Here is a 25588-nt window from a genome sequence, read left to right as displayed (position 1 = left end):
AGAACTAAGGATCACTCTTTTTTAAAATACTCATTTCCACCTTTCATTTGGTACCCATATCGCACAAACATATTCTAGAGTCACCCCTGGTCCACCCTTATGGCGATATCTCGAAAAGGCGTCCACCTAAAGAACGATGGCCCACTCCCTTTTAAAATAATCTTTAAAGCTTCCATTTGATACACATTTCATACAAACTCATTCCAGGGTTACCCTAGGTTCATTTTCCTACATGGTTATTTTCCTTATTCTTTCTCTAAAGCACTCAGCTGAGTATGTAATGTTCGGTTACACCCGAACTTAATCTTCCTTACTTGTTAAATCAATCTGTTAACGCTACATACAAGTGACTTTTTCAACATTTGTTTTCATTTTTTGATACATAATTGTTTATACCTTAGAAATATAGTTTTGTCGTCAAAGGGTGCGAAATTTTCAACTTGCCTGTTTATATATAGACTAGAGTACCCGACAGAATTTGTTTTACACGAAAATTGCATTTTAAAAAGTGAGCCTCGCTTCCCATCCGCCGCATTTATAGAATCTCTATATACTAATAACTCATGTTTCAATCACTACATTAACAGTTCTTCTTCTTTGACTTCTTCAAATACCGCAGTTAACAAAAAGCTTTCTTCGTATCTATATTATGACAACTATTGTTAGTTGATTTCATCAAGTCCTTGGTTTTTATTAAATTCGAAACTGTGTTTGGTTGAATTCTATTTCTACACTTAGTTTTAATTAAATTGTGTATAGAAAATATCCTTTCTACGTTTGTGGGTGAATGTGGAATCGACATATGCCTTAAACTATTCGGTGCAGTGAAATAACTCCCAAATGAAATAACTCCCATGAAATAACTCCCAATGAAATAAGTCCCAATAAATATGAAATAACTCCCAACTTTAATGAATAAAATAACTCCCAAAGAAGGAAATGAAATAACTCCCAATATTTTCCAGTTATTTCATAATGAAACCACAAGTCCCAAAAAAATTAAATAAGTCCCAAAAAAATGAAATAAATCCCAAATCAAAATTTGAAATGATATCTTTACATTATATAATCAGTTACAATGAGATTTGAAAAATACAGCAAACTATTATGTACATATGTAAAAGTTACAATTACAAGAAAACTTGAATAGTGTCGTCGAAGTAATTCCGCAACCTTCTTGCAATGTATATCGCTTTAGGCGAAGCGTACGATATTTCCAATGTATTTTTTTACTCCCGTAACACCCCAAAACACACAAACGTCTCACCTAGCACTCGCTGGCACTGAAACTGGTTTAGGAGCCGAAAATAGGCCCATCCCTGGTCTACCTGATCACATTTTGATCTATATATCAGAAATTAATATAACTATTATTATATGGAACTAAAATCTACTTTCATACCATCTACGATATTAAGTTATAAAGTGACCAACAGATTTTGCGCTAGTTTTTATAAATAAATAATAAACTTCAAACAAGTCTCTCGGACCCATGTCCACTAGCCAGAAGGGAAAAGTTTCAAATATTGAGCCCCTCGAAGCGGGGGCCCTGTATTTAAGAGTGTTTAGAATGGGTCGGCCAGTGGTTTACTTTCTGGAAAGAAAATTTTCTCCAATATTTTTTAGTCAAGAAATATCAAATTTCAGGCAAATCGCACCTTAAAAAAATTTTTTTTTGGATAGGCCTGGTCTACTTCCTGTAAATAGAAGTTTCTCATATCTTAAGTAAATAGCAACATGGATACGATTTTTTAAAAAATATCGGCTTTTAGTGAACTTCCCGGAATGGAAATTTTTCAAATATTAACGGGGTCAAATAAATACCCCTATACCGGGTCTCAAAAAAACCGCACCTTAAATTAAATTTTTCTGAAGAGGTCGCTCTGTGATCCACTTCCCGGAATAAGAAGTTTTTTCAAGGAAGTACTCATGTACCAAATTTTAAGGAAACCGTACCATTAACCTATTTTTTGTATGGGTCGGCCCTTATTTCACTTCCCCAAAAGATAAGAAAGAAAACCGACTAAATTGTGAGTCTAAAGCATCCCCAAGTCCTTTTGAACACACATTCACAAATTTCATGAAATCAATCAATTCGTTTAGGAAGTGTTCATTGACAAACACACTTACAGAAGAAATATATATATTAAGATAATTGGGCCGAGATGCACCTCAATATGCTAAGGCATATGCATTTTTACTGAAAATAAGAAGAGAGGGGACGTCGTTTAGAAAAGCTTTCCTCGGAACAAGCAAAGTTTTAATTAAAATAAATAGTCAGAATATTCCAACTGTGAACGGAGCATTCCAAGGTTGATACAAAACAAATCGTACGCATTTTTTAAACTTTTGAACCTAACTAAAGACAAACTATATCTTTTTCAGACAAACTAGTTAGTACGTTACTACCTTTGGTAGTATTTGGATCAAGACTTATTAAAATAACAAAAAAAATATATATTTTTATTAAGAAAAAATTATAGTCTGAAAATGAAGTTGTTTGTACGGCATTCGTATGTTTGCCATTTTTAATTTTGATTTTAGAATCATGTATAGAAAAAATTATCAATGTTTACACGTGTAGGATATTTAAAATAAAAAACGCAAAAATTTATACAGATTTTTGTAAATGAAATTTTAATACAAATTTCCAATTATAAGAGCTTAGGTATACAATTTATTTTTTGTGAATAACGCGATTAGCTATTAATTTTTGATTGTTTGCGTGAACATATGTTTCTTTTTTTTTTGCCAGTACGATTTACAGCTTCTCCAACCCAATTGTCAATCTCACTTATCCGTGGCGAATCCTGTTTCTTTGGCAGCCAAGAACCTGGAGACCCCAATCTCCTCATGGAACTAAAGGGCGTGGCGGATGGCCTAGTAGGTTGAATGTGGTCATACGAATTCGTTTCTGAGATGGTCGGGACTTTTATAGTGGTTGTTAATGGAACCTTCCGGATCCATATGTGGTAAAGGACTATCAACATCGATAACACTCTCCAAAACCTTCGGGGAGTGTCTTTATCGCTACAACAACAACAATAAAATCTACAATGTAAATCTATGTAAATGTCTGGTATTGATATACTATGTGAAGAACTAGATAACGTGTAAGCGTAGGCGTAGTGTGTGGTATTGGTAAGCTGAGGAAATATAAGAGCAATGGTCAATACACTCTAATATAATGTGGGAACAATGTACGTGGTAGAGTTGACATGAGCGAAATCGCGCACCAGTTTACCTTTATATAAATTAAAGTATCTGAGCATATACGCAATTTGTATGCATGCAAGTGCACAAAGGGATGTATACGCTGGTGTTTTGCTAGAAATAAAGAACCAGAGAGGCAACGAAAACAAAACACGTGGTTTCTTTAAAGGATTTCGTTGATTGTAACATATTTGTACACTATTTGGTAATCTTATCATGAAATAAAAAAGTTCAAGCAAAGAAAAAAAGAAAATAATTAAAATAAAATACAAAAAAATAAACAAATAAAAAAAACCGAAAAAAAGATAAATGAAATAAAATAAAATAAAATTGTATAATAAAATATATCGAATAAAATGAAATCAAATGAAGTGAAGTGAGCTGAGATAAAAATTAGTGCGTTTTGCTGCAGATATAATACAAATTTATCTAGACTTAACATATTTAGTATTACAACACTCACTTTCATTAAATATATTGTATATTATGTAATGCGAAACGTATGCTGCTAAAATATGCATACACATGTACATAGATATATAACTTTGAAAGTTTCAATTTCATTAACAACGTAAGTTATTCAATAAACGCATAGCAAATAACAAAACTTAAATTGTTCATAACCCACGAAACGAAGTGTGTTTTGCAAAAAAAAAAGAAAAAAGAAAACAACAAATCGTTACAACTTTATCTGATAGCAAAGCAATTGAAATAATAACACTGGATCACAAATTCCAACTTTTTTCTGCACCAGAGACGCCATTATGAAATTCCTATGTAAAATCACCCCCTGATTCCGAAATCAAGGTTATTTTTAATTCTATGATAACGTTTTTGAGATATTTACGAATTATCGTATTTAAAAAAAAAAAAATTAAATAAATTTGGTTCACTTAATCATATATATCTCAATAACGAATTGAGCAATTCCAAAACGGTTGAAGGTGTTAAAAGGAAATAAAATTTGCTATAAACTGTGTATACGACACCTTTTGCTAGGCTCTGCAGATTCAAAGATAACGAACAATCATTACGGATTTTTTCAATTTTTTTTTGTATAAATATAAAAAAATTTGCACTTTGCGAGAAGTATCTCGAAAACTTTTTATTTTTTTGCAGTTTTTTTTTTCTCTCTAAGCTCTGTTTTATTACCAAAAAATAAGCTTTCATTCAACAAAATCGATGGACTAATACAAAAGTTATAAGCACTCATTTAATACTTAAGTACCCTACTGGTACATATGTGTTAGTATTCGTATATCAGTTAGTTAGCAGGTAGATTTTCGAAGAGTTATTAGATAAAAAAAACTTTAGTGTCGCTTTCTCAAACCCAGGTACATTTCAAGCAAGAACATATTTTTAAGGCAGGTAGTGTTTTCTTTGTAGAACTCGGGAACCTTTTTGTCTAGGTAGGCTTGAATTTTTACTTGATCTAAATATAAATGATAGTACATCCGCCCTGTTCCTTTAAAATATCTGCAAGCCTCTCCGGCTACTGTTCAGTTTATAATTGCAGCTTATAACCCGTCATTTACTTAAACATATAATATAAATAAAAGGGCGCGAGAGTTTGAGTGTACAAATGATCCAGATATGTTCTGTTTCATCTGCGGTCAATTTATCGTTAAAAGGATGCGACGTATGGTTTCAAATCCTTTGAAAGTTACATACTATAAGTATATTGGAATTGAACCTATAAACAATGGCAAGCCATGGACACCGAATACTGTGTACACCACATGTCGAGTCGAATTGATTTTATCGGAAACGGGAACAAAAAGGTGCTTTGTAAAAATTAGGAATTTGCTCCCTTTTAATGCATAACATATGAAATTTATTACACCAATGGAGTGGAGGGAACCAACTTGCATTCAACGGGCTGCTATATTTGTACTACAAAAGTACCTGGGGTTGGAAAGTCAAGAAAAGTAACCTATGCGAGCGTATCTACAGTGTCATTACCAGAACTAAATTCAACGGAAGCTACATTGCCAGAATCAAATTTAACTTTAGTTCCGGCTCCAATTTCATTGTCAACCTATGCGAGCGTATCTACAGTGTCATTTCCAGAACTAAATTCAACGGAAGCTACATTGCCAGAATCAAATTTAACTTTAGTTCCGGTTCCAGTTTCATTGTCAACAGCAGTATCTGATTAGGCGGCATCATGTTCTACTGGATTTCAAACGGAAAATGCAAGAAACTCTTTGTCACAAGCACAACTCAATGATTGGATAAGGGATTTGGAATGATCAAAGGAAAAGGCCGAACTACACGCCTCTCGTATGCAACAATTTAAATTTGTTTCATCCGATGTTAACGTGACTTATTATAGAACTCGTCACGAACAATTTTCGAAGTACTATACGAAGGAGGACAGTGTTTGTTACTGCAAAGACATTGCTGGTCTATTCAAACAGTTTGGTGATTCAATTAAGTTTAAAGGCCGTATTATTGCATATTGGCAACCAAAAGCCGTCTATCCCGATCGCGCATGCAGTAAGTACGAAGGAAACGTATGAGATAATGCAATAATTGCTCAAATTAATCAAATATGAAGAACATGATTTGAAAATATGTGCCGATCTTAAAGTCATTGGAATGCTATGTGGTCTACAAAGTGGTTACACAAAATGCCGTTGCTTTCTATGCAAATGGGATAGCCGAGCTCGTCAAGACCACTACATCATAAAGGATTGGCCAGAACGAATCGATTTTAAAGGTGGGGTGGATAACATAAAATATTCCCCACTTATAAAGAAGGAAACAATAATTCAACCTCCGCTCCACATCAAGCTCGGCCTTATCAAAAACTTTGTCAAGGCTTTGGATAAAGAAGACGAAGAAGCTTTTCATCATTTGAAGACAATTTTCCAGAGATTTCAGAAGCAAAAATAAAGGAAGGGATTTTTGCGGGACCGCAAATAAGGAAAATGATGACCAATATGCAGAATTTATGCAAATTTTATTACCTTTTAAAAGCTTGAAACCGTTTTGGAATTGCTCAATTCCTTCTTGAGATATATATGATTAAGTGGACCCAATTTTTTTTTTTTTTTTTTTTGAAAAAACGGTTATTTGTAAATATCTCAAAAACGTTACCATAGAATTAAAAATAGCCTTGATTTTCGGAACCAGGGGGTGATTTTACACAGGAATTTCATAATGGCGTCTCTGGTGCATTTCGGCTGTAAACCAGTGTAATAAGCAATTACTCAAACGCCTGTCAATATTGTCATTTTACTTTCATATAATGCCAAAACCTAATCAGCTCATTGATAATGATGGTTATAGACACTAAAGTAAAGGAAATATTTTATTAATTTCTATTGTTTTGTTTTAGCGATGATCAAACTATCAGTGATAAAGTGACGACGAAAGAATTTGCGAATAAAACGCCAACTGGTTTCCCATAACTATAATATCTGCCTAAGCGCAAATATACTCTACGATACCGGAACGATCTGGACCTAAGCCAATACATCCGGAAAAAGGCTGTGACTTTAACAAATATATTCAGAGCGAAGTCTCTCTTCTTTGCATTTCAGGACACTTGTTGAGGAAATACTGTGTGAGATTATTGCCCTGATCGCTACCTGACTATCAATATATATAAAGACGCGAGTGCAGCTTAAGCACGCTTCCTGAAGAACTTTTGCTGCTTACTTCACGGCTATATTTCCGCCTGAAAGACACTGAAGTGATTTGGCAGCCCGCGGGATCTACTCATTTCTGGATCGACACAGTAGTCAGCAGAACACACCACTGCCATTTATTTGGATGCATCGGTATACACGTGTATACTCTGCTCTGCCATTTTCGCACCCTTGCCTTAGTGTGGCCCTAAAGATCTCTTTCAAAGCTCAGGCACGGAACCATAAAGTTCGTTTGCCTTATATTTAATGATGCTATACTGCTTTGGCCATACGGTCTGCATAGCCGAAGACAGTCCCCTCCTTACTTGTTTTTACGTAAAGAATGAAAGTCAATATATACCAGATAAAAGGTGAGGTTATGATTACTTATGCGTATACTATGGGGTCCCCGAGAACCAAAAAACTTTTACATAACACGATTTGATTGACCTGAACTTTTTTGATTCGAAAAACAAATATACCCGGTAAGAAAAAACCTTACTGCGGTCTCCTACAAGTTTATGTCAAACAAGTCAAACTAGTGTGCATTACTTTATTCTTTCATTTTATATGTTCATAGGAGAAAAGCTGAATATGTGTCTATGGCGATGGCCCAGAAAATGTCAGAGTTGGTTACCCATGCACGACTTGACAGCTCTCTTGGTGTGATCAATTGGCGCAAGTTGGCAGAACGAAGAAGCGACTGGCGCGCCTTGTTGGAGGCCATAATCGTTCAAAAGGTTAAGCGCTAATTAAGTAAGTAATGTATTTCTTTTTTTTCGATAACTGGCCGTAGTGTGAGAGATACTCCTACCCTGCGAATACTTGGTGTTCAATTTAGGGCCAATTTCACCATCTCCAGTTAAGTTAGGTCTTCTATGAGATAGGTTCATTTGAAATTTTGGTTTTTATCAACACAGGGTTACCAACCCGTCGTTAAATTTATAAATGTGAATAATTTGTAGAACAAATCGCAAAAATCTATTGTGAATACACGAAAACTATCGAAACAGCTGACTTTTGTTTAACTTTTTCCATGAACTTAACTCAGACGCCAAGCTTCAGTTAGCATGGAGAAAACGAAATTTGCATTAACTCATAGATAAGAGAATAACGGAAGATGGAGAAAACGGATCTTGGTTATTATTATAAATAGAACTCTTCTAGTTGATACTCACTTGTAATACTGTGAAAAGTGGGAAGTATAGGTCTGCATCTTTCTCATCGTGCATATTTGGCAACATTTGTCGGCCCACCAAAGCAGCTATAAAATACGTATACAAAACTAATGTCACAACCTGAAAATTAAACAATTAAACGAAAAATTAATGGCACATCACAAACAATAAATAAATAAAGACATAGTTAAATATAAACAACACTGTACAACAGAAATCTTGTAACATAATAAACATGCTACTTTTTTCACATTTTTTCCAAAACATCATAAAGTTGCTGCAACATGTTGCTAAAAACGTACTTTGCTTTTTTAATTCGGAAAGCTTGAAGATGGTAAGTCAATGTATAAGTGTAAAATATGCAGATAAGTTATAAGAAATAATATTTGCTTGCAAATTTTCCAAATTCTCTACAAGTTGGCCAAAGGCCACCTCAGCACTGCTTAAGTGCAACTATAAATAAAATAATTTAAAAAAAATTTTAAGCTAAACGGTTTTATTGGAAACAATAATTACATGACGTAATAATAATACTAAAAGCTAGAAAATAATTAGGTAGGTCCTAGGTACTAGTCATCACACTCCTCATCAATCTAGCGCATTGATCAGACAATTAACTAAAAGCGTTAGGCGAATGAAATTTTTAAAAATGTGAGGATAGCATAACCTTATTAAGGTTCAGTTGGTCTTATATATGACTATCAATAGTAATTTGACGCGTCCAACGCTTTTATTTAATTGTCTGATCAACGCCATAGATTGATGAGGAGTGTGATGACTAGTACCTAAGACCTACCTAATTATTTTCTAGCTTTTAGTATTATTATTACTTAATGTAACTATTGTTTTCAATAAAACCGTTTAACTTAAAGAATTTTTTTAATTATTTTATTTTCAAGTGTTTAGTCTTTATTTAATTGGCTACTATTTCTCATTCTATTTAGTTCATTTAGTGGCTCATTATTACAATGAGTCTTTCCTGACAATTTGTTACAATCTAAGTCGTCAACACATAAACCTTACAAAGACTTTACTCGACACCGCGCCACGTATGCTTGCCCCTCCTCGAACTCCAAAATATTTTGATGTCACTTCTACCGGACTGTATGTATTATTTGTTCCAAATATGAGCCAAATCGGACGTCATAGGTCACTTTCTATTCATGTATGTATTATGAGTTCCAAATATGGACCAAATTGGACCACAAATACCTAGCGGCGATTTTTTTCACAGGCCGTTTTCTATTTATGTATGTATTATGTGTTTCAAATTTGAGCCAAATCGAACCATAAATACGAGTAGTTTTAATATCTCAATCCTTGCGCCACCTAGCGGCGGGCTTTCTTCATAGGTCTCTTTCTATTCTTGTATGTATTATGTGTTCCAAATATGAACCAAATTGGACCACAAATACGATTTTTTTAATATATCGATCCTTGCGCCACCTAGCGGCGATTTTTCTTCATAGGTATCTTTATATTCTTGTATGTATTATGTGTTCCAAATATGAACCAAATTGGAACACATATACGATTTTTTGAAATATTTCGATCCATGCGCCACGTATCGGAGTTTTTTTTCTTGTTATTGCATCGTCATTGGGTTCTGAACCATGTTTCAAGCTTGTAGCTTATCGGGAAGTTACTTAAATTTCAATTACAAAATTCATGCCGGGCAGCCAGCCAGCATGTCAAGTCAAGCTAAATAAAACCGTTTAAAAAACTCAGACGTGCTAGGCCATAAATGTATTCTGTATGAAGTCCGCTTTACGAAAAATACCATGTTTACGCTATTGCAAGAAAAATTTATAATTTTGTTGTATTGTGTATTTAAATTAAAAAAAAAAATAAAATTAAAAAAATTAATTTAACGACGCATCACTTTTTAATTGCTTAATTGCTAATGAACATTCGGCTACTACCCACCTGCGTATAAACTAGCGGCACGCACACTGTATCATAACCAATTAGACCACCCAAACGTCTACGTATATCAGATAATTCCATCAATATTGTTTGTACAATTTGATCAGATGATATGAAACCATCCTTACGTGCACGATTTATAATATTTGTAGCCCATACCAGTGGCATCCAGTACTTAGACATGGGACTTTTGGCATTAAATGCATCGAAAATTTTCGATTCAGACTCGTGCATGAGACCAGCATCCACGAGATGTTGCGTTGTAGGGAAGCGACGTTTCACGCGTAGCGAAATACGTTGTAGGGTAATCACGTACGCAAGCACCATATAACGCATTATATTACGACGCATTAAGCGTCCGGTTTCGTTCTGTGGGAGGGGAGATTATAATTTTTAATGTTAAGTATCATACTGTTTGTTATTAAATTTGATTTCTAAGCTACTTACATTAACTCCACCGCTTGAATTTGGTATAGCTGCGCTGATAAATAGCGCCAATGTGTCTGGCCATGGCAATAATCTGTATTGCTCCCACCAACGTTGCACCACCTTATTTACATAGAAACCTAACACAAATGACATTGGTATACTTTCGCCTTGGGCGCCGAAATATATGCGAACTTTAGTAAAAATTCTGCAAGAAAACATCAAAGACATAAATTATAATATATGTGACCCGGCCTATGAAAAGGTGGCTTATGACTCAAAAAAAATAATGCAAAAGAAAAACTACTAAGAAACTGAAGAAATGCATTGTTTATCTTTAACAGTTGCTTCTTTTTTGAGTCATACGCCACCTTTTCATAGGTCGGGTCACATTTATTGAAGTTATGTGAGTATTACAGATCTACTCGCGAGAAACGCCTCAAATGAATATTTTTTTAAAGCATTAATAAACAAACCCAGCCAATATTGCTATGTAATTACTTTAACGAAGGTAAACTGTGAGGTCGTGGACTGTACGATGCACATAGCCACTGAACTATTTTTATACTCAGCGTGCTTTGCATACAGAGTATATTAACTATAATTGGATAACGGTTGGTTGTACAGGTATAAAGGAATCGAGATAGATATAGACTTCCATATATCAAAATCATCAGTATCGAAAAAAAATTTGATTGAGCCATGTCCGTCCGTCCGTCTGCCCGTTAACACGATAACTTGAGTAAATTTTGAGGTATCTTGACGAAATTTGGTATGTAAGTTCCTGGGCACTCATCTCAGATCGCTTTTAAAAATGAAGGATATCGGACTATAACCACGCCCACTTTTTCGATATCTAAAATTTCGAAAAACCGAAAAAATTCGGTAATTCATTACCAAAGACGTATAAAGCGATGAAACTTGGTAGGTGGATTGATCTTATGGCACAGAATAGAATATTAGTAAAATTATGACAAAGGGCGTAGCACCGCCCACTTTTAAAAGAAGGTAATTTAAAAGTTTTGCAAACTGTAATTTGGCAGTGGTTGAATATATCATAATGAAATTTGGCAGGAACGTTACTACTATTACTATATATGTTGCTAAATAAAAATTGGCAAAATCGGGATGATATTTTTAAAGTCAAATTTTAAAAAGAAATTTAATATCTTTACACTATATAAGTAAATTATGTCAACATTCAACTCCAGTAATGATATGGTGCAACAAAATACAAAAATAAAAGAAACTTTCAAAATGAGCGTGGCTCCGCCCTTTTTCATTTAATTTGTCTAGAATACTTTTAATGCCATAAGTCGAACAAAAATTTACCAACCTTTGTGAAATTCGGTAGGGGCATAGATTCTATGACGATAAGTTTTTTCTGTGAAAATGGGCGAAATCGGTTCAATCCACGCCCAGTTTTTTATACACAGTCGACCGTATGTCCTTCCGCTCGGCCGTTAACACGATAACTTGAGCAAAAATCGATATATCTTTACTAAACTTAGTTCACGTACTTATCTGAACTCACTTTATCTTGGTATAAAAAATGGCCGAAATCCGACTATGACCACGCCCACTTTTTCGATATCGAAAATTACGAAAATTAAAAAAAATGCCAATAATTCTATACCAACTACGATAAAAGGGATGAAATATGGTAATTGGATTGGTTTATTAAAGCAAGATATAACTTTTAGAAAAAACTTTGTAAAATGGGTGGTGGACACCTACCATGTTAAGTAGAAGAAAATTAAAAAGTTCTGCAGGGCGAGATCAAAAGCCCTTGGCATCTTGGCAAGAATACTCTTCGTGGTATTAGATATATAAATAAATTAGCGGTACCCGACAGATGATATTCCGGGTCACCCTGGTCCACATTTGGGCCACTCCCTTTTAAAACCCTCATTAACGCCTTTCATTTGATACCCATATCGTAAGAAGGGCATTCTAGAGTCACCCCTGGTCCACCTTTATGGCGATATCTTGAAAAGGCGTCCACCTATAGAACTAAGGCCCACTCCCTTTTAAAATTCTCATTAACAACCTTTCATTTGATACCCATATCGTACAAACACATTCTAGAGTCACCCCTGGTCCACTTTTATGGCGATATCTCGAAAAGGCGTCCACCTACAGAACTAGAACCCACTACCTTTTAAAATACTCATTAACACCTTCATGTGATACCCATATCGTAAAAACTCCCGGTCCACCTTTATGGGGATATCTGAAAAAGGTGTCCACCTATAGAACTAAGGCCCACTACCTTTTAAAATTCTGATTAACACCTTTCATTTGATACCCATATCGTACAAACACATTCTAGAGTCACCCCTGGTCCACCTTTATGGTGATATCTTGAAAAGGCGTCCACCTATAGAACTAAGGCCTACTCCCTTTTAAAATTCTCTTTCATTTGATACCCATATCGTAAAAACACATTCTAGAGTCACCCCTGGTCCACCTTTATGGCGATATCTCGAAAAGGCATCCACCTATAGAACTAAGACCCACTCCCTTTTAAAATACTCATCAACACCTTTCATTTGATACCCATACCGTAAAAACCCCCGGTCCACCTTTATGGCGATATCTGAAAGAGGTGTCCACCTATAGAACTAAGGCCCATTCCCTTTTCAAATTCTCATTAACACCTTTCATTTGATACCCATATCGTACAAACACATTCTAGAGTCACCCCTGGTCCACCTTTATGGCGATATCTCGAAAAGGCGTCCACCTATATAACTAAGGCCCACTCCCTTTAAAAATACTCATTAACACCTGTCGTTTGATTCCCGTATCGTACAAACACATTCTAGAGTCACCCCTGGTCCACCTTTATGGCGATATCCCGAAATGGCGTGCACCTATAGAACTAAGGCCCACTCCCTTTTAAAATTCTGATTAACACCTTTCATTTGATACCCATATCGTACAAACACATTCTAGAGTCACCCCTGGTCCACCTTTATGGCGATATCTCGAAAAGGCGTCCACCTATAGAACTAAGGCCCACTCCCTTTTAAAATTCTCATTAACACATTTCATTTGATACCCATATCGTACAAACACATTCTACAGTCACCCCTGGTCCACCTTTATGGCGATATCTCGAAAAGGCGTCCACCTATAGAACTAAGACCCACTCCCTTTTAAAATACTCATTAACACCTTTCATTTGATAACCATATCGTAAAAACCCCCGGTCCACCTTTATGGCGATATCTGGAAAAGGTGTCCACCTATAGATCTAAGGCCCATTCACTCTTAAAATTCTCATTAACACCTTTCATTTGATACCCATATCGTACAAACACATTCTGGTCCACCTTTACGGCGATATCTCGAAAAGCCGTCCACCTATAGAACTAAGGCCCACTCCCTTTAAAAATACTCATTAACACCTTTCATTTGATACCCATATCGTACAAACACATTCTGGTCCACCTTTACGGCGATATCTCGAAAAAGCGTCCACCTATAGAACTAAGGCCCAATCCCTTTTAAAATACCCATTAAAACCTTTCATTTGATACCCGTATCGTACAAACGCATTCTATAGTCACCGCTGGTCTACCTCTATGGCGATACCTCGAAAAGGCGTCCAGCTATAGAATTAAGGCCCACTCCCTTTAAAAATACTCATTAACACCTTTCATTTGATACCCATATCGTACAAACAAATTCTAGAGCCGGCCCTGATCCACCTTTATGGCGATATCTCGAAAACGTGTCCACCTATAGAACTAAGGCCCACTCCCTTTTAAAATACCCATTAAAACCTTTCATTTGATACCCATATCGTACAAACGCATTCTATAGTCACCGCTGGTCCACCTCTATGGTGATACCTCGAAAAGGCGTCCAGCTATAGAATTAAGGCCCACTCCCTTTAAAAATACTCATTAACACCTTTCATTTGATACCCATATCGTACAAAAACATTCTAGGGTTACCCCTGGTCCACCTTTACGGCGATATCTCGAAAAGGCGTCCACCTATAGAACTATGGCCCACTCCCTTTTAAAATTCTCACTAACACCTTACATTTGATACCCATATCGTAAAAACACACTCTAGAGTCACCCCTGAACCACCTTTATGGCGATATCTCGAAAAGGCGTCCACCTATAGAACTAAGGCCCAATTCCTTTTAAAATACTCACTAACACCTTTCATTTGATACCCATATCGTACAAACACATTCTAGAGTCACCCCTGGTCTACCTTTACGGCGATATCTCGAAAAGGCGTCCACCTATAGAACTAAGGCTCACTCCCTTTAAAAATACTCATTAATACCTTTCGTTTGATTCCCATATCGTACAAACACATTCTAGAGTCACCCCTGGGCCTCCTTTGTGGCGATATCTCGAAAAGGCGTCCACCAATAGAAATAAGGCCAATCCTTTTTAAATACTCACTAACACCTTTCATTTGATACCCATATCGTACAAACAAATTCTAAAGTCACCCCTGGTCCACCTTTATGGCGATATCCCGAAATGGCGTCCACCTAAAGAACTATGGCCCACTTCCTTTTAAAATACTCTTTAATACCTTCCATTTGATACACATGTCGTACAAACACATTCCAGGGTTACCCTAGGTTCATTTTCCTACATGGTGATTTTCCCTTATTTTGTCTCCAATGCTTTCAGCTGAGTATGTAATGTTCGGTTACACCCGAACTAAGTCTCCCTTATTGGTGTTCACCTAGTAACAAGCACGAATAAGGTACTAGCCCAACCATCTCGGGGACCATTTTTTATGATCAAATTTAACCTTCTAGGCCATCTCACCCCTACTCCCTGGTTCCATGAGAAACTTGGGGCGAAAGAGCCTCGACTGCTAAATATGTTTGTAACGGGATTCACCTTGGCCAGGCGAGATTGACAATTGAGTTGGGTAAGCTGTGAAACTATAAAGCTTTGCATTGCGCTTACCAACTCCTTCAGTCCCATTGTCGAATACGAGCCCATACGGAGCGATTAAAATCTTTGAAAGCAACGGACGTATTATCTGTATAAAGGATCATGAGGTGAAATCACTTTATGCTCAGCTGATGAAAGAATTGGGCAGCTGCCGCTCAATCAACCTAACATAACTTATATCTACGTATATTTGGCCCATTTCTCTTAAAGTTACCATAGATATTTTATAACAAGTAAAGGTATCTAAGTTCGGGTGTAACCGAACATTATATACTCAGCGTGAGCTTCAATTGTACTAAGATAGTGCTTGTGTTTAATATCTGTCAAAAGCGATCCAAACCCGATTTACTTGCTCTGGAGTAGTGTGTCGGCTGTAGTTTAATCCACGATGTCGTCTCAGTACTGATAGAAGATAATATGTGACTGAGTGCCCAATATAGGATTTTGTGTAAGCAGAGGTCTGCATAAATATCTAACGGTAATATTTGTAAACCGCTCTTTGTATCGTGTCATTTTGTATACTTCTAACAATGGCTTTTATCTGTCGAAGCCCTATGGTCCGAAATCACTTTCTTTTCTGAGTTTTCTTCTGATAGTGTGTGGTACCACTGAGAGGATTGACAGGTGAGATGGACTTTTTAGCCGATTTTCCGAAAAAATTAATGACCTTTTAACACTTCTACAGAGCACTTCAAACAGTAATCGTCGGAACAATGACCTGTAGCCTAGGGTGCGGTATTTGGCTTAATTTTATGTATAATATATTTGGCAGAATTTTAGAAAGCAGAATTTTAAAAAGCAGAATTTTAAAAAAGCCGATTTTGTTTAAGCAGAATTTTTTTGCAATTTACAGAATTTTGTCACCCAGAATTTTGTAATACAGAATAATGACACGCTCCCAAAAGTCAATTGTGAATGTGAAAGCGTCATATAGAAATGAGAATTGTCCAGTTTAAATGCGAAAGCGTCATGGGGAAATAATAATAGCCACTTGCAAACGAGAAAGCTGTTGCTCTACAACATATGCTTGTGACTGGCATGGTAGTGACTCCCTGCACCAGTGTTTTTACTTCACCCTAAAGAGTGTCGATGAGGATCATCATTGGCGAGCACAGTGCTAAATGTAGCACTGCCGTTTGGCATCGGCTCCCGCTGACTCGATTCTCGGATGGCAAGGCCCCTTGTCGCACGCCAAAACTAGGTCGTTTAAATCATTCGCCTGCTGCTCCCTTCGTAAAACAACTGAAGCAGTTCATGTACTCATGCTAAGCGGACCCCTTTGTCGGTCGACCGACGACGCTCTACGCAGTGATATCGTTCCGAATAAATGGATGTATGGGCCGCTCGCAATTAAAAATGACGATTTCTCATATTGAAAATATGCTTTCTTTTTTACGCCTCACTGTTTCTCATGATACTATCGTATTTACAATTGACGCTTGCTCATTTCTAATTGACTATTCTAATTTCCATATGACGCTTTCGTATTTACAATTGTCCATTCTCATTTCTATATGACCCTCTAGCATTACATCTGACGCTTCATTTAAAAGTAACAGTTCTAGTTTACAACTGTAGATCTTTTTAAGTTTTTAGAATGAGTAGGTGAATATGTATTCCATATTGAAATACAACATACATTAATTAACAAAAAAAAAATTGTTGTTTTATACTTACATTTGTTGTTGTTCATTTAATACGAATCTATAGACTAAATTAATTGTATAATATAGACACAAGTAAGCGATTAATTCACGCCAAATTAATTTGTACACGCTGCCACGCCATCTAAAAATGAAACGAGAAAATGGAAAAACAAAAAAAAAAATGTGGTTAAAATTGTTTGATGCCTTGGTTAAGTAAAACTTAGATAACAAAATATACATAAAAATACTTAATAAATAAATACGCTATTAATGAATGTAGATAATAGAAAAACCGGTAAGTTTCATTGAAAAAGTTAACAGAACAAGGGGAACAATGTTTCTCGAAACTTTGTAATTGACCATAAAACGTGGAATCTGATTAATCATTCCTTCTTTAGTGTTGGATTTAATAGCTGCACGCTTTTCTTCATTGGTTCTAATTTCCTGGTTGCTGCATAAAAAATAATCAGTTTCTGTTTATGTAAAACCTTATAGTTATACTTCTAGAATAAATGCGAATATCTTAAGTATGGATACTCCAAAAAACGGAATTCCCGAACATAAAATCCCTATAATTGTTCCTCGATACCACTTCGATGCTACTCATACACAAGCTATAAAACAATTGCTGTCTTAATAAGTTCCAATATTTTGTCCCCCAATGCCCGCCCAACCGATACGATGGGCGCATCCGCATGGCGCAAAGTTTTTTTTTTTTTTTTTTGCCTCCTTGTTTAAAGCCAGGGATTTGTTAAGCATTGAGATCTAAAACTGCTTAGCTGGAGAGAATTTTTAAACTCATCAGCTAAGAAAACCCTCAATAGGTTTGTGTGCTAATAACATCATATAAATAGTTTGAAGAAGCCCATGATTTGTAAAGAAAACTCATTAGGCATTAGCAGGCTAAATAAATTACTAATTATTAGGAGAGGAAGGAATAGATTGTTCAATGTTAAAACGCGACTCCGAACTATTACTTGTGGTTGAGTGAGAGTTATAATATTGACACAGACTGAGGGAGGGCTCATTTAATTCAAAGTCGAGAAAAGAGCAAAATTATGATATGGAGTGGACCCCTGTTCTAATTGGTTAAGGAAAAGAGCTTAAAATGTCTGGTTGGCCGAGAAGGAACATTAAAATTAAGAAAGGGAATAGAAACAAAACCGTTCACTGTTTTGATCATAAAATTTAGTCTAAGCATCTCTCAAAGACTGACAAGGGAAGGAAAAGGTATTCATGAGTTTCAGCCGATTGGTATAAGGGGTAGATTATACAAGGAATCCCATTGAAAATCTTTCAAGGCAAAAAGTATAAACTGTTTCCAAACTATCAGCATGAACTTGATAGACATTGAATTTTATTTTCAACCGATTTTGTTAATTTTCACAAAATGTTTATACATATAATAGCAAGGATAACCACCAAGCCAATTTTCAACATGATATCTTCAATGGATTTATGGCTTAACAACTTCTAAATTTTCTTCTTTTGAATGTGGGCGGTGCCACGGCCGTTTTCCAAAACTTTTAGAAATTTCTATTTAACATCATAAAGTCACCCCACGTACTAAGTTTCATCACTCTATCGATTCTTGGCTATGAATTATTATTTTTTTTCCAACTTTTCGAAATCTCCATATCAGTTTTTTGAAAAGAGGGCGGCCGACTGATTTTGTTAATTTTTATAAAGTGGAGATATATATATGTATAAATTGTGACGAATATTAGCAACACTAAGGGATACTATCAGCTCTAAGCCGATACTAAGCAGTCACTTGTATGTACATAAACAAATCAATCATTATGTCTACACATATGTACATACAAGTAGCGGAGAGATACGCACAAACACATGCATATATCTGAGATACTCACAAAAGTATGCAATCATCATTACTCACATATACTCGCGCATATGGCTATGCGAAAGGCTACAAAATACAGATACAAAAGCGACGCGTATAGCTGGTAAACAAGTAGAAAAATCTAGCAGAAGAAACGCCTAGAAGTATGCGAACGAGACAGCAGAGAGTATAAAAGCAGCAGAAGCTGATTAGTCCCTAATCAGTTTGATTTAAGCACGATATTGGTTGCGAAGTATAAGTGGTATTGTGAAGTAATCTAATAATTACCATTTTGCATTATTGAATAATGGAGTTATTTATCCAACAGTTTAGCGATACGAACGTTGCAAATAAGCTGAATTTAAGTAAATTTGTTACAATATGTATATATAAGCTGGAATAACCTTGAACGGTTCCAATACTAATCTGTTCTGGGTACAGATAGGCAGTGTATGAAATTTTGTAAACATATATTACTTTTTTATCAAAGTATCGTGTTACCGGACAGATGGACATGGCCCAATAAGGAATTTTTTTCGAGTTGATAGTATTGATGAAAGGAGTCTATATCAAGAAGAGGCAAAGAAAGAAAAGGGAAGCAGCTGTATAGCTTAAATGATTTTACTGAATAGTTTTCCTATAAGCAGAAAAAAACATCCTGAAAACACTTCACAATCGTTTCAGACCACATATGCTCGACACCGCCATAAATGACTTCCGAACTCGTTTTGATAGCAGTTTTTAGTGTCGATAACAAAATAACTTCACCGCTCTGGAAAAATATTCTGTAAAAGCATGCAATTTCTGACATATGCTGATGACATTGATATCATCGGCCTAAACACCCGCGCCGTTAGTTCTGGTTACTCCAAACTGGAAAAAGAAGCGGTAAAGGTGGGTTTGATGGTGAATGAGGACAAAACGAAGTAAGTACCTGCTGTCATCGAGCAAAGAGTGACTTCAAATGCGCCTTGGCACCCACGCACCTGTTGGCAGCCATAATTTCGAAATAGTGAAGGGCTTCTTTTCGGCCATAACCGTTAAACGGTTAATCGTCAATTAAATAAGTAAAGGACTTCGTTTATTTGGGAACCAGCATCAATACTAACAACAACATCAGCTCTGAAATCCAGCGAAGAATCACTCCTGACAATAAATACTTCTTTGGACTGGGTAGGCAATTGAAAATAAAATCCTCTCTCGGCAAACGAAAGTCATACTCTACAAGTTACTTATCGTTCCCGTCCCTCTATATAGTGCAAAAGCATGGACCATGGCAACATCAGATGAAGCGGCTCTGGGACTTTTCGAGAGAAAAGTTCTTCGAACGATTTATGGACCTCTACGCAACTGCGCTGGCTAGGCCATGTTATGCGAATGAAAGATAACGATCCGGCCAAGAAAGTGTTTCTATCGGAACCCGCCTATGAAAATAGAGGTAGAGCGCGGCCCCCACTCCGCTGGAACGACCAGGTGGAAAACGATTTAAACTCCCTTGGTGTGACCAATTGGCAGATAAACGGTTAAGCGCCAATTAAATAAGTAAGTAACAAAATAGAATTAGTATATTTACATATGAATCGAAGAGAAGCCTGCAACATCCTCACTTATTTATCTCGTAATATAAAAAATATCAGATGGCTATTTAATATCTACATATTTGTGTATCTAGCTTTGTACATATGTCAGCATATTTTTAGCCTACCGCATTGTTTGATATGAGCTTGGGGTCATTCATCAGAAAACTGATGCATCCAAACAGGTAATCGTCCATTTCCATATGTATTTAAATATGTACAAATGACTAACGAATACGACACATGCGTCGGAAAATTATCAAACAAATATGCTTCATAAATATAGATATAAATTAAATTGTTGTCATTGTTGTTGTCATAAACATTTTAACAAGCTAGATAATATCAGGTAAATTAATTCCAAAAATCAAGGAATATTTGAATATTAGACCGGTATCTGGAAGGAGTTGATGTGGAAAATATTAGCATCGTATTTTGTTTATAGCTTCAAGCTCACTCAGAGCTTACAGATTATGATTATGAATGTTGCTGGGAGATTTCATGACATAATGCGTTTGTAAACGGGAATCCTTCCGTACTATGGCACTATTCTATTTGACCCAGATACCCAATAAGCTTCATTCGGTTAGGTGAATTCCTAGAGCTATAGGGATTTAAAAACCGATTCCCTGGGCGGTGTAGAAGTTGCGAAGAAGGGTGCGGAGCTGACATTTTTAGCCTCCATATTTATAAAATATTGATCTAACGTCGTTGGTCAAGGTTCAAAAACATCCAGTTTTAACTAAAAAAAATAAATGTAAGGCGCGGTAACCTCCGAAGAGATCTAAGGCCGAGCTTCTCTTCCAATTTGCGTCGTGCTCCTCTTGATGTTCCCTACAAATTGGCCGTACAGGACCTACATGATTTTTATGCCGACTCCGAACGGCATCTGCAAGGCAGATGAGTTTTCACTGAGAGCTTTTCATGGCAGAAATACACCCGGAGCGCTTGCCAAACACTGCCGAGGGGCGACCCCGCTTAGAAAAATTTTCTTCTAATTGAAAACCCGTATTTCTAAAATTTTTGATGTTGCTTTGCCCGGGGTTGGATCCAGGGCATCCGGTGTGGTAGGCGGAGGACGCTACCATCACACCACGGTGGCCGCCAAAACTTTAACTATTAAAGTATTTAACGCTTCCTGCAAGTGCATGTCTCTATCTCTTCATTTTGACGGTAAGCTCTCCGTTGTAAGCAGAATTGCATTTTACCTCACTATCAATAAGATCGTTTAGTGTGTTTCATTGCCTAAGGTTCTTTTAAAACTTTAAGTTGCGAACGAAATATTTTTCTGGAATGGTAAGTCTTTCATTTGCTCTGTTAGAATTAACATAATGTAAACGTAACAGTTGATCATGGTAATAGTCTGCAAGTAATTGTTATGTCCAAAAAACTTAAATCAGAAAAAGCATACTACATCTCGAACGTATATTTTCCAGAACTGTTCGGCGACATCACCTCGGGGTTGCTTTAGGTACTATATCGAGATCAATTTTGGTAGGTGTTATTGAGCATATTTTAAAATAGCAACTATAAGCGACTATTTCCGGATCATTTTGCTGCTATATGGCAGAGTTCGGAAAAATTCGTTTTAAGTATGAAATATTACCGGGCTGTTATTTTCCGGTTGTTGTCGGCATCTTATTGGTTTGTTATCGGTTTCTTATGGATAACAACCGTTCTCGAAGAATAATTTACATTGTAAGAGTTTAGTATCGAAAAGCTATCGATTTAGTATCGAAAAGCTATCGATTTAGTATCGAAAATCTATCGATTTTTAAAAAAGTTATCGTCAGTACATCGATTTGTTAATCAAAAGCAATCGATTAGCTTTGAATAGCATGAAAAATATATATTTGTTAGCTCTGTGAAGTTGGCACCTACTTGGGCCAATAATTAAAAAAACCATATCTCATTCGTTTGTCCACCGTTTATCCATGTTTGTTCAGGAAAAATTTTGGTTTGTCCCCCTTTTGTTAAAAAGTTATTTCAAAAAAAAAATCGTGTGTGAAGTTGGCACCTCCTTTTGCGAGTATTTAAAAAAACTAAATGCCATTCGTTTGTCCACGTTTGTCCAGGAAAAATTTTCGTTTGTCCACCTTTTGTTAAAAAGTTATAAGAAAAACATTTTTCGGAAAAACCCAAAAAATTTTTTTTCGCTTTATTGTGCTAAATCGTATGTCCGCCGTTTGCCCATCATTTGTCCATGTTTGTCCAGGAAAAATTTTCGTTTGTCCACCTTTTATTAAAAAGTTATTTCAAAAAAACAAAAATCGTGTGTGAAGTTGGCACCTCCATTTACGAGTAATTAAAACAAGTAAGGAAGGCTAAGTTCGGGTGTAACCGAACATTACATACTCAGTTGAGAGCTGTGGAGACAAAGTAAGGGAAATCACCATGTTGTAAAAGGAACCTAGGGTAACCCTGGAATGTGTTTGTATGACATGTGTATCAAATGGAAGGTATTAAAGAGTATTTTAAGAGGAAGTGGGCCATAGATCTATAGATGGACGCCATTTAGGGATATCGCCATAAAGGTGGATCAGGCCTGACTCGAGAATTTGTTTGTACGATATGGGTATCAAATGAAATGTGTTAATGATAATTTTAAAAGGGAGTGGGCCTAAGTTCTATAGATGTACGCCTTTTCGAAATATCGCCATAAAGATGGACCAGGGGTGACTCTAGAATTTGTTTGTACGATATGAGTATCAAATGAAAGGTGTTAATGAGTATTTTAAGAGGGCGTGGGCCTTACTTCTATATGTGGACGCCTTTTCGAGATATCGCCATAAACGTGGACCAGGGGTGACTCTAGAATTTATTTTGTACGATATGGGTATCAAATAAAAGGTGTTAATGAGTATTTTAAAAGAGCGTGGGTTTAAGTTCTATAGATGTACGCCTTTTCGAAATATCGCCATAAAGATGGACCAGGGGTGATTCTAGAATTTGTTTGTACGATATGAGTATCAAATGAAAGGTGTTAATGAGTATTTTAAGAGGGCGTGGGCCTTAGTTCTATATGTGGACGCCTTTTCGAGATATCGCCATAAAAGTGGACCAGGGGTGACTATAGAATTTGTTTGTACTATATGGGTATCAAATGAAAGATGTTAATGAGTATTTTAAAAGGGAGTGGGCCTAAGTTCTATAGGTGGACGCATTTCGGAATAGCGTTATAAAAGTGGACCTGGGTTGACTCTAGAATGCGTTTTTACAATATGGGTGTCCAACGAAAAGTGTAATAAGTGTTTTAAAAGGGAGTGGGCCTTTGTTCTATGGGTGGACGCCTTTTCGGGATATCGCCATAAACGTGGACCAGGGGTGACTCTAGAATGCGTTTGTACAATATGGGTATCAAATGAAAGGTGTTAATGAGTATTTTAAAAGGGCGTGGGTCTTAGTTCTATAGGTGGACGCCTTTTCGAGATATCTTCATAAAGGTAGACCAGGGGTGACTCTAGAATTTGTTTGTACGATATGGGTATTAAATGAAAAGTGTTAATGAGTACTTTAAAAGGGTGTGGGCCTTAGTTCTATAGGTGGACGCCTTTTCGAGATATCGCCATAAAGGTGGACCAGGGGTGACTCTATAATTTGTTTGTACGATATGGGTATCAAATGAAAGGTGTTAATGAGTATTTTAAAAAGGCGTGGGCCTTAGTTCTATAGGTGGACGCCTTTTCGAGATATCTACATGAAGGTGGACCAGGGGTGACTCTAGAATTTGTTTGTACGATATGGGTATCAAATGAAAGGTGTTAATGAGTATCTTAAAAAGGAGTGGGCCTTAGTTCTATATGTGGACGCCTTTTCGAGATATCGCCATAAACGTGGACCAGGGGTGACTCTAGAATATGTTTGTACGATATGGGTATCAAATTAAAGGAATGAGGGTTTTAAAAGGGAGTGGCCCTTAGTTGAATATGTGAAGGCGTTTTCCAGATATCTACCAAAATGTGGACCAGGGTGATCCAGAACATCATCTGTCGGGTACCGCTAATTTATTTATATATATAATACCACGTACAGTATTCCTTCCAAGATTCCAAGGGCTTTTGATTTCGCCCTGCAAAACTTTTTCATTTTCTTCTACTTAATATGGTAGGTGTCACACCCATTTTACCAAGATTTTTCTAAAGTTATATTTTGCGTCAATAGACCAATACAATTACCATGTTTCATTCCTTTTTTCGTATTTGGTATATAATTATAGCATTTTTTTCATTTTTCGTAATTTTCGATATCGAAAAAGTGGGAGTGGTCATAGTCGGATTTCGGCCATTTTTTACACCAATAAAAAATGAGTTCAGGTAAGTACGTGAACTGAGTTTAGTAAAGATGTATCGATTTTTGCTCAAGTTATCGTGTTAACGGCCGAGCGGAAGGACAGACGGTCGACTGTGTATAAAAACTGGACGTGGCTTCAACCGATTTCGCCCTTTTTCAGAGAAAACAGTTATTGTTCTAGGAGCTAAGCCTCTACCAAATTTCACAAGGATTGGTTAATTTTTGTTCGACTTATGGCATTAAAAGCATCCTAGACAAATTAAATGAAAAAGGGCGGAGCCACGCCCATTTTGAAAATTTCTTTTATTTTTGTATTTTGTTGCACCATATCATTACTGGTGTTGAGTTCTTTTAAAATTTGAATTTAAAAAAATTTTTTTTAAAAATGTGGGCGTGGTCGCTCTCCGATTTTGCTAATTTTTATTAAGCAGACATAAAGTAATAAGAGTAACGCTCCTGCCAAATTTCATCATGATATCTTCAACGACTGCCAAATTACAGCTTGCAAAACTTCTAAATTACCTTCATTTAAAAGTGGGCGGTGCCATGCCCATTGTCCAAAATTTTACTATTCTTCTATTCTGCGTCATAAGCTCAACTCACCTACCAACTTTCATCGCTTAATGTGTATTTGGTAATGAATTATCACACTTTTTCTATTTTTCGAAATTTTCGATATCGAAAAAGTGGGCGTGGTTTTTGTCCGCTATCGTTCATTTTAAATAGCCATCTGAGATGAGTGCCCAGGAACATAGATACCAAATTTCATCAAGATACCTCAAAATTTACTCAAGTTATCGTCTTAACGGGCAGACGGACGGACGGACGGACGGACATGGCTCAATCGAATTTTTTTCGATACTGATGATTTTGATATATGGAAGTCTATATCTATCTCGATTCCTTTATAC

General features: G+C 36.3%; 1 protein-coding gene across 18 annotated transcripts in view; it reads right to left on the bottom strand.

Moving 5' to 3' along the window:
- Best2 (bestrophin 2) overlaps window positions 1-25588 on the bottom strand; it is a 179803-nt gene that overhangs the window by 31873 nt on the left and 122342 nt on the right. For all 18 annotated transcript variants that reach the window (XM_067791826.1, XM_067791829.1, XM_067791835.1 and 15 more), the window contains 4 exons: window positions 16999-17109; window positions 10400-10586; window positions 9953-10321; window positions 8027-8146 (listed from right to left, as the gene is read on the bottom strand). In XM_067791826.1, coding sequence (XP_067647927.1) covers window positions 8027-8146; window positions 9953-10321; window positions 10400-10586; window positions 16999-17109 — 787 coding nt within the window. The remainder of the gene's footprint in view (window positions 1-8026; window positions 8147-9952; window positions 10322-10399; window positions 10587-16998; window positions 17110-25588) is intronic.

Source organism: Eurosta solidaginis, chromosome 5 (assembly GCF_040869045.1).
Source record: "Eurosta solidaginis isolate ZX-2024a chromosome 5, ASM4086904v1, whole genome shotgun sequence".
NCBI lineage: Eukaryota > Metazoa > Arthropoda > Insecta > Diptera > Tephritidae > Eurosta > Eurosta solidaginis.
This window is presented reverse-complemented; position numbering and strand designations above follow the sequence as displayed.